At 48.8% G+C, this 11,037-nt stretch overlaps 1 protein-coding gene across 8 annotated transcripts in view; it reads right to left on the minus strand.

The window, feature by feature from the left end:
* LOC127008919 (homeotic protein antennapedia-like) overlaps nucleotides 1-11,037 on the minus strand; it is a 101,909-nt gene that overhangs the window by 43,375 nt on the left and 47,497 nt on the right. For all 8 annotated transcript variants that reach the window (XM_050881397.1, XM_050881396.1, XM_050881401.1 and 5 more), the window contains one exon: nucleotides 1,839-2,532. In XM_050881397.1, the coding sequence (XP_050737354.1) occupies nucleotides 1,839-2,532 (694 nt within the window). The remainder of the gene's footprint in view (nucleotides 1-1,838; nucleotides 2,533-11,037) is intronic.

An 11,037-nucleotide genomic window follows, 5' to 3' on the forward strand; every position in this document is an offset into this window, starting at 1 on the left:
TTATCTACTTTTTTTTCTCTTTTTATTGTCTGTTCAGCAATAAAACTATGTGACTGGCTCATTGTAAATCTACCTCCCTTTTTTATCTCACCCCTCAGCAGTCCCCTCCTCCTCCATCTCTCTCTCTCTCTCTCTCTCTCTCTCTCTCTCTCTCTCTCTCTCTCTCTCTCTCTCTCTCTCTAAGGGGTCAGAAGGGAACGTAATAAAGTAGGATTGTCTCTCCCGTTACCGCTTCGCCTTTGTCTGTGTCCGCGGTGGTGTCTCGGCCGAGGGAGGGACACCGGAAGACCACTGGGACACTTGGACCAACTTCTATTTATATACGGACACAAATACCTTAAAGGGGAATACGTGGTGACTGACAGTTAAATAAAAGCATACAACTACTAAAAGAAAATCAGATAAAAACACTAGAATCCCTATATAGAATGTTAACATCAAAAGCACGGTGAGAAAACATTGAAATTCCCCCCAAATGCAGCGAAGCAACCATGGAAATTATTGAGCATTCATAAGAAAAAAAATATATAACTAAAATAATTCAGTAAGGGTGTGGGCTGGTTACACACACACACACACACACACACACACACACACACACAAACACACACACACAGGGGTAAGGGAGGGGGTGGGGGTGGAGGAGGGAAGTGTAGTTTACGACCAGCCATAAAAGCAGCCACTGACCGCAACTGGATTAAGGGTTTACGCCACACCGATCTGCTGGCTTTTTTTTTTCTTCCTACCTATTATTTTTTTTCAGCAGGGACTAACTTATGTGACTATATTTTCCTACTCTGATTTTAAAGACGATTGCTTCTTTACTGATAAATATACGGATATCGATTCTTTTTTCAGTTTCCATGACCCTAAAATAATTCCCAAAGCGCATATTAATGTAAAACTTATATCAGAGTACTATTATTACTACTAAAACAACAACAACAAAAAAAAAACTATTCCCTGTTCTTCCTTATACAGTATTCAAAATGTTCATATAATATTCTCCTCTCCGTTCGCCGGGCTGCTCCACGTGCGACCCGGCGTGACGCACACACATACACACACACCGCCTGTTGCGTCACCGACCCCCCCCCTGCCCCTCCACCTCTCCGCTCCAGTCCGTCCGTCCTCTCCGCCCCCACGGCCACCACCACCAGGCAGCCGCGGCGCGAGTGTTGTATCCCACCATTATTTATGATCGCCTGTTTATTTGTGAGGAATACTTTTATCGAACAACCGGGGTGGGTGTGTATATATTACGTTTTCCTTTTTACGTGGAGTATATTTTTTTACAGCGAATAGGTGGTTTATACGTAAGTAATAGTTTCCTTTGCGGGCCTGTTCATAGATAAGAAACTGTTATTTGGAAGAATAAGTGATGTAGATATTTTTTGACTGTTTGTAATGCGAAATTAATATTTTCCCCAAACGAATATTCCTCTTTGATGGGTTTTATATAAGAGAAAAACATTTATCGAATAACTTGGGTGCATTTAATTTTTCTTTACCTACACATTTGCCTATTATTCTCAAAATCTGATGATGTGTCCGTCCTAGTTTCTTACTTATGTCCCCTAAACTAATTGAATCTTGCCGATTATCATTCTGGACCCGGAGCACCATTAAGGAAAGAACATGCGAAGTTTGCAATGGGTGTCAGACGCAAACCTGCCCGTGTGAAAGTGATATAAGAAGCTTGTATCAGGTGCTCAGTCACGGCAGAGAAGAACTGTCAAGATTACTGACCAAGGTGATGACAGAAAGAGTATGATGTCTGATTCATGATGGTGATGATGCTATGAATATTAAAGTGACTGCATTGAGATAATACTTACCAAATTGACTTCTCATCCATGGGTAGAGGGGAGACGGGAGGGCCGATGAGGTGTTTTGTTGCTGCTGGGGCGGCTGTTGTGCCGGCCAGCCCTGGTGGTCCTGGGCGGCCATGTGGAGGGAGGTATCCTGGGGCGGCCCTCCATTGGGGTCCATGCCCGGGGGTTGTTGCTGTGCCTGCTGTTGCTGTGGCTGCTGGGGTTGCTGTGGAGGCCCCTGCCCCGCCATCTTGCAGGAGGAGTACTGCTGCACGGGCGGGGAGGCCTGCTGGCCCATGCAGGTGGGCGCGGCCGGCGAGGGGTCGCGGTAGTCGTGGGCTTCGTGGGGCTGCATGCCGTGCGGAGTGTGCGGGTGCTGAGGTGTCTGCGCGTTGTAATAATTGTTCATGAGTCTGTCGTAGGGCGGGTAGCGCGGGTAGCCTTGCTGGGTGTAGTACGGGTGCGTCGGGGGCATTCGGGGGTCGTACTCCTGGCCGCAGTGGCCCCCGCCGGCCCCGCCTCCGCCCTGGCCGCCCGGCGCGCCCGGGTATTCATCGGGCGGGTGGGGCGGCCGGTAGTCCGGATAGGCGTTGTAGTAGGAGGACATGTGGGACATATCTGGGGCGGGCGGGTAGGCCGCCAGGGGGGCCGAGTTGGCAGCCACGGTGCTGTGTTGTGGGGCGGCGTCAGGCAGACCGCCGGCCAGCTCGCAACCAACCTGCAACAGAAACACGCCATTAGTGACGCTGTAGAGAAGCGACGTCCTGGGATGCATCACACCCAGTGGCGACTATACTTAAGAAAACATGAAACAACACACAAGACAACAGGCTTTCACAATTACACATTACACTACACACAGAGGGAATAAAAATAAGCAGCTATTTCGCAGGAAGAGCACGGTGATGCAAACAACCAAACTTTGAAAAATAACAAAGAAAAACTTTTAGAATAAAACAAAAAAATAAGGTAACGGTTCCTCACAAAGGTGTAAACTGTAAAATCTGAAGCGAGAAGTCTGTCAGGTTTCAAATACTTTAGTAGCTCATAACTTGCAGGGAAAGTGACCGTGTGGGCGGGAAGGGAATAGGGGAATGTTAGGAGGACGAGACGGACTGAAGGGAGGAAGGGAAGGGCAAGGTGGGTGGGTGGGGACCAAGGAGAGAACAACGTGCGGGACCATGGGAGGGGTCAGAGGAGGTGAGAGGGAAATTCCGTTTGGACCTCTTGCTAATAAACATGGTTGCGTGAAGCAGCTGGTTGAGGTCACACAGCGGGGGGCGGCGGGGTGGGCGAGGAGGGACGGGAGCTGAAAAGGGGAGAAAGGGGGTGTAGGGGAGCTGAAAGAGGGCCACATAGGGGAGGGAAACAGAAGGGGAGGAGCTGGACGCGGAGGGAAACAAGGGAGGGAAAGAAGAATGGGAAAATGGGATATCGGGTTCGCTATCCATAAGAGAAAGGCGGTGAAGAAAAAGGGACTGAAGGGACGTCACGTGTTGCGAATGACTAAACAGCGCACACACGATCAAAGGGCGAGATAATGACGGACGATAAGACGAAGGGGACACGGGAATAATTGGGAAGCGAGAGGGGGAGATAGCACACGGGGATAATGAGTAGAGAAAGAGCAGGACTAGATTTTTTTTTTTACAACAAAGGAGACAGCTCAAGGGCACAAAAAAAGGAACAAAAAATAAATAAAGCCCGCTACTCTTTTGCTTATTAACTCACTTAGCGATACATCCAAGGCTTAAATCTTAACCTTAATTAGTCTCCCTCTTTTCTATCAGCCATCTCCCTTCCTGTTACATCATATCTAACCCTTTTCTGTCCTTCTCTACAATGAATCACCTCCTCAACCCCTCTTTTCCTATCCACTACCCTTCCTCCTTTTCCTCCCACCCCTTCCTTTACCCGTTCCCCATCCTCATATCCCTTCTTCACCCTTCCTCCTCCTCAACCCATTCACGCAAGCCCCTCGCAGCCTCTCCTCCATTCACTGGCCTACACGGTGCTGTTCCTCGTAAATAGTTTCGTTTACATAATGATATGCACACAGAAGGTACACACGTGCGCTCAGTCACCCGGATACACACACACACGAGCCCCCCTCCCCCCACAACACCTCCTTCACCCCCTTTCTGTCCAACGAGATATTGACTCTGCACTTCGACGCACAAACACACGCTCGTACGATGAAGAAAGACGCCTATTAAAGCACGCACACGCCACACGTCAAGGCGATATATATAGACAAAAATCGACTGTCCGGCGCTCGGAGGTTTTACAAATGACAGAGATCGCTAAATAATACCTACAGAATATCAGGAACGGCTAGTAATCCTTCAACTGCTGAACAAAAGCTTAAGGTACTGAGGAAAACAAAAGCTCATAATACTGACAATAAAAGCTTATGACACTGAGATAAAGAAACTCTGTACATCTCCATTGCCTTTTTTTTTTAATTCCTCGTGACAACTCCTTTTCTTCCCCTCCTCTCCCTCCTCTTCCTCCTCCTCCTCCCTGATGCAGCTGCAGTAGGGCCCTGCGAGGCAGCTGGGCACACTACTGCTCCTTCGGCTGCCTCCTCGTTTAAATATCGTCCATAATTGGGAGGCCATTACGTTATTGATTAGCCAACCATAGGCTGACGCACCTCATTTTTCACGTGAGGGAGCGAACTTGGGTCAGGCAGGGAGGGAGGGACGGAGAGAGGGAGGGAGAGAGGAAGACAAGGGGAGGAGGAGAGAAGCCGAGGGGTGACTGATGTGAAAGATAAGCCGATGGAATACAGAGCAGCAAGAGTTGAATTTAAATAAAGAGTTTACGTAAAAGTATAAAATTTTAGTATAGTCATATCGTCGATTTCAACATATATAAAAATGAAGAGTATAATTACATGAAGCGGAAAGTCCATAAATAATGAAATAAGAAAAACAAAACTCCCCCCCACACCACCAAAGACAAGAAAAACAAACGAAACAAACAAACAAATGCAGAAAACCGCCGTACGCCGCGTTAGGTCACACGTCCCGGGCACAGCGGCAGCAGCGGACGCCATAAATAAAGGCAGGAACAGGGCGGGGACGGAAAGGTTCAATATGCCGGACACCAATTACCTGTCCCAAGCAGGTACTCTCGCACCCTCCATAGCTAACATTGCTTTCCCTTTCACTTCACCTTAATTTCGCCTTCTTTGACACATTTACTTCCCTTTTTTTATGATTTCTTTACTCCTTTTTTTTACAGAATCCCTCACTTGTCTTTCATCTTTCCTCCCTCTCTTTAATCATTGGTCCTCTTGCTTTCTTTTGCTTTCGTTTTGGTTATTGCCTTTCTCATCACTTTGTCTTCCTATGGTCAAACGTTTCTGATCTACATTACTTATTTATTTTGTTATTTCTGTTGATCATTATATTTTTCGCAGGACAACATATCCATCAATTAAAATCGTCCACCTTGGTCCATCAGTATAAACTAACTAATTACTTAACGGAACCACTAACCGCTAACATAATTGTTTCTCCCTTTTTCTCACACACTATTTTCTCTCTTCCTTTTATGTTTTGGTCAGCGTTTCTTTCCTCCACATAACTTCAAGACATTCCCCCTTCTAGCGGCCCTTCTCCCCTCCATCACTCCCTTTCTCCCAGCACCTCCATCTTGCTCCCCTCACCTTCCCTGCCCTCAATTTCCAAACCCAGAGCACTCCAAAATCCTACCCCAACAACATTCCTCGAGCCAAACTCTTTTTCCCTTTCCTTTCCTCCTTCATACCTTCGTATCAATCACAGAGACGAGGCTTTTCCTTTCACTGAGTCACCAATCTCCCTTCGCCCCTCTCATCCTACGTTAGTGTCACATACATGTCCAGTATTAATCATCAAAGGCTGTGAGTGATAAAGGCGACCTCGTATGGTTATTGATGCAGCGGCGTGAGGGGCAACAGCGAGGGAGCCTTGCATGACGAGGACCATCACGGCAGCGTAGTGTCACCTGCCAAGCTGCTCAATTATTTCCCCCTGTGACATAAGCAATCTCGGGCGTGCTTATGGAGGTTGTCATGTGACGTTCGTGATTAAATTAGAGACACGACACCTCCCTCCAGCCCAACAGGGACGCAACGCACCATTTCGAAAAGAACTCGGGAAGTCTTCGGGAACTGGCTTGGTGGTGGCGTTTCCAGACAGACTGACGGATGGGTGAGTGAGTGAGGGCTGCCGATGGTCCTATCAGCCCCTGGACACTCCGCACCACCGCCGCCACTAACAAGGGCACGGTGGCAGCTCCTCGACACTCCCGGGCTGAACAAACCACTAATGGCACGTAAAACACCTGGGTCGCGGCTTGGGGAATCAGTTTTCTATGAGGCGGCTCGGCGGCAGGTGAGAGCACCACCCTGCCAGCGAGGGTCAAACTCCGCTCCTCATCCTGGCACTCGGCACCACGTAAATTCCGGGCGATGGCACTGAACTGTTAAGCACGTGGCACAGAGCAGCGTGAGGGGGTGGGGTGGGCAGCGGTCCCTTGTAGGCGAGGCGGCGGAGGGAGTGGCCAGTGTTAAATGGGTTGTGGTGGGTGCGTGACTGGGGCCGGCGCGTGCAGGACCAAAACAAGAACACGCACTCCAGCACGTTCCCACTACGGCGAGGGAGAGACCGCTCCGGGGGGTGAGGCCGGGAGGCAGGGGAGACAGGGGACCGGGGGTATGGGGGCAGGGGAGGCCTAATAGATGGAGGGAGAGAGGGGCTGTGTGGCTGTATGATTGTATACACACACGCCGACAGAAATACTCTCATGAAGTTTGTTGCACTGGAGAACAGATAGCAATACGACACGAACACTTGAAATATGCATTAAACTCGACTTAGCCGCGGGGCGAGTATTAATACGGAGCGACGCGGCCGTAGCCAAGGGAGGGAGAGGGCAGACGAGGCCCCTGGAGGCATACGGCACCTCATGTCATCAGCTCGTCAGCCAATCAGCGGCGCCTCCCCTTGAAACTCGTCACGTGGCATGGCGCGTCCGAGGGGTATTACTTTCCCACTTTAGATTACCGTCTCCACAAAGTAATCTGCCCAATAATGCCACCATCCATAAAACACATGACCTCACTGACACCTCGGCTCCACCCACCCACCTACACGGCCAGCCCCTCCTCGCCACCCCCACCCCAAAGACTCTCCCTCTCCCCCTCCCTCTGAACCTTCGCACCCGCCAGGCAGACCTTAAGTGGACATCCATCAAGTTAGCGTGTGGTCATCATAACCTGTCAACTTGTACTAAACTTTGCCACACCGGTGAGGCGCCTCCACCACTGCAGCGAGGCGACCACCGGCAGGCAGGCAGGCACAGCAGGAGTCTACATACGCCCATACAGACACACAGGAGGCGTGGACACAAGGAGGCGTGTACACAGAGAAGGAAAAGGGGAAGGGGTGTGTGAGGGAAGGGGATATGACTGGTGTACACAATCGCGCGAGTGGTATTGTGCTCTGTAATCCCTTCTTTATCCTCCTTTGTCGCCGGGTTGCCCTCTTTTTTTATACACGTAGCTGCTGCTGCTGCTGCCATTTTCCCCTTTGACAATCGAGCCCATTTTTATTACTTCCCTTTTTGTTGTCGACCTCAACCGATACATTTTTTTTTCACTGACACACTGATCGCAGAAACTAACGAAGAAATCGATCACATCCCCCGGAAAAAAATATACACTCCACATGGCAGATCTAAAACCACGAAATATGCCTACAAAAAGGGTATGGAAAAAGATTATACGAGGGAAATATAAACCACAACCTTAACCCACTTCGTCAGCCTCATTTGTATGGACTGAAGAAACCACGAAAAGTACAAATAGAAAAAACTACCGAAAAAAGTCTGGCGGTTAACAGGGTAGTTTAGTTGCGGTCAAGGGGGGAGGGGCGGCGGAAGGAAGGGCTATGTAGGTCTTGTCATGGGGGGGGGGGGGGGGGTGAAGGAACCATGGCACCCGAGGCAATGGTGTTCTAATGAAGTTATTCGATCTGCGGTAACATTCACACAAGTCACCAGTCTCCCTTCCTTTGGCCCTCCCTCCCTCCCTTCCTCGTCATTGTCATCCCTCGCCCCATGTCTGATCCGGAACCCCATGTGTGGAGGCGAGGGGGTGTTGTGGTTGTGGTGGTGGTGATGGTGGTGGTGACAGTGGCTAGTGGTGGTGGTAATGGTAGTTAGTGGTGATGGTCATTAGGATGGTGTTGGTGATGGTAGTTAGTGGTTGTGTAGCGGTGGTGATGGGGATGGCAGTTAGTGGTGGTGGTGGTGGTGTTGACGGTGGTAGTGGTGATGACAAGTAGTGGTGAGAAGGTAATGAGTAAGTGGTGGTGTTATGTTGTCAGTATTTCCGCGTTTCTACTAATATTTGTTTACTTACCATGTTCACGAAAATCTCCTCAAGCTTCATGCCACTTAATAAGCTTTGTCACGCTCACTCACTTGCAACTCACTTTCATCAAACCACACGTGTCTGCTTCTCAACGACAAACAAATAAACACAATCTTCGCAAGAAACACACACGAGTTTTTTTTCGTATACTCATCAATCCTCACAAACAAAAAAATTAAAAACGATTCACTATTTTCTTCATTCACAATTAATAAACACGTCCAGCGGATCCACCAAGTTCGTGAGTTCGTGAGTGATCAGATGTCACGAAAGGCAGAGTGACACTTCTTGATCCCCGCCACTCTCACGCGACACTACACAGCGAGGGAGGCAAGAATGAGGGAGGGAGGAAAGAGGAAGAGGAGGAGGAGGAGGAGCCTGGTGGTGCTGCTGCTGCGGGAGGGGAAGGGGAGGTCACTCGACACGCTGGGGGAAGCCAAAACTCTAGTGGTCACGACGGGGGAGGCGATTCTTTTATTCCCTTCCCTCGTCAGCATGGTCGGTCGGTCGCCAGTCGGTCGGACGGTTCGGGTTTGCGCGGGCTCTTCCCTTTTCCACTATTGCCAATCGGGAGTGAATCGCAACCCGCTACACACGCCCTCAGACCCGCCCTACCACACTATGACAGACAATTCTTTAAGCGCAGACAAACACACCTAAACTAGACACACAGAACCACCACACAAGGCATCGATATCTATCTTTACTTAGCGGAGTTTAGAATCGATGGCGGAATAACGAGATAAACACCGGATCTGGCACCACTGTCTCCAGCTGGGCCGATGACGCATGGGGGATTTTAGTCCTTCGCGCCCCTCAAAAAACTCTAATCCTCGAGGACTCCGGAGACCCACGAAGACAATACACGAGACTCATCTTGTGATTGGTTCAATGTCGCGTCTGATGGAGTGCCGACGCCCGTGCTGACGCCGCCTCTTGAACCCGCCGGAGTGAGGACAGCTGGAGTGGAGGTGATGGAATGGAGGAGGAGGAGAAGGATAAGAAATGAGGACGGCTGGAGTAGAGGTGATGGAGTGGAGGAGGAGGATGAGGAAGAGGTGGAAGAGGAGAAGGATAAGAAGAGAGGACGGATGGAGTATTGGTAATGGAGGAGTAGGAGCATAAGGAGTTAGTGGAGAGGAAGAAGGAGGAAGAAAAGAAGGAAGAGTAACAAAGGAAAAGGAAGGCAAATAGAGGAGAATGAAAGGACACCCACTACCTTAACCACAAATACTTCCACCTTCCTTTCCCTTTTCATCATTCCACGACTTCTTTTGCATCCATCTTTCTTTTCCAACCATATACCATTTAGCAGCATCTCAGGAAAATTCGCTTCTACTAAAACTCCTAACTCTTGCGCTGTTTATCCTATTCTCCTATCACTTCGCTCCTATTGTTTACGAAAGAAAAGCTAATCCTTACATACATCGTCCCTCTTTACAATCTTCTCCATTTCCCGAAGCTATATTGAAACTTCTGCTGCTCTACAGTCCAACTTTTTCTTCCCTTCCTTCTTCCTCACTCCCTCTCAAAACATTCCCTTCTTTATTCACTTATTCTTTCATTCTTAAGTGCCGATATTCCCTTCCCCTCACTCATCCATCCTTCTCTCCCCTTCTTCGCTCCCCTCCTTCTCCTCCTCTTCCTCCTGCTCCATCTCCCTTTCCTCCCCAGTCGGGCGTGAGAAGCAGGGATCACACAGCTCCCCTCAGCCATTCTCGTCATCGGCATCACCACCGTTATCGTAAAGTAGGGGTCCGAGGTGTCACGTGTCTCGAGGGGGAGATGCGGAAAGGACAGCGAAGTGGGAGGAAAAAGGGGACAGAAGGGGGCGACTCCGGCACGAGGGGAGGAGAGATATAGATGGAGGGAGAGAAAAGGAGAGAGAAAGAGCAGAATGGGTGGTACCGTAGCTAGAGGGATAAGAATATGGAGGAAGAAAGTGAATGCGTAATAGAATGCATAGAATATAATAACGTGAAAAAGAAGCAAAATATATATCAAACCAACCACAGTAAATGAGGTAAAAAGTACAAAAGGAAAAACGTATAACAGAAAAGTAGATTCGGGAAAACAAAAATAGGGAAGAAAGGAAGAGAAAAAAGAATACGGAGGGAAACAGAAATAATAATAATAAAAAAACAGATATTGATATTACATTTAGGGGGAAGAGGAACTGAACCAAGGAAGGGTGAGGCGAGGCGCTATGCAGTGGGTGGATCTTTGTGTGTGTGGAAGGAGGGATGGAGGAGGAGGAGTAGGAGGAGGAGGAGGCGGCTATATCATGAAGGCGGGAGGGATCGGAACGGAGAGGCTGTCGCAAGTGATAAAGAAGTGGGAGGAGACGGGGAAAATGAGGGAGAAAATGAGGGTCGGATCTGATGACGGCTCGAAGTGGCGGTGGTGGTGGTGGTGGTCATGGTGGAGGCGGAGGAGGCGAGGGTGGTGAAAAATCGAACGGGTGGAAATCTTAATCGAAACAAGGAAAAATGAGAGAGGAAAAGGAAATTCTCAGCTCGGGTGACGAAAAGAAGTAAAGGTAGGATATAAAAAGGTAGAAAAATAATGGTAAACCACAGTGAAAATTAGAACTGGTGGAAATCTTTATCGACACAAGAAAATAAGAGAGTAAAAAGGAAATTATCAGCTCGGGTAACAAAAAAAAGTAAAGGTAGGATATAAAAAAAGGAAGAAAACAAATCATAAACAATAGTGAAAATTCGCACTGGTGGAAATCTTTATCGAAGCAAGAAGAAAACAAGAAAAAAACTACCAATTTCTTAGTTCGGGTAAAAA

The sequence above is a fragment of the Eriocheir sinensis genome, chromosome 39 (genome assembly GCF_024679095.1).
Source record: "Eriocheir sinensis breed Jianghai 21 chromosome 39, ASM2467909v1, whole genome shotgun sequence".
In the NCBI taxonomy this organism is placed as follows: domain Eukaryota; kingdom Metazoa; phylum Arthropoda; class Malacostraca; order Decapoda; family Varunidae; genus Eriocheir; species Eriocheir sinensis.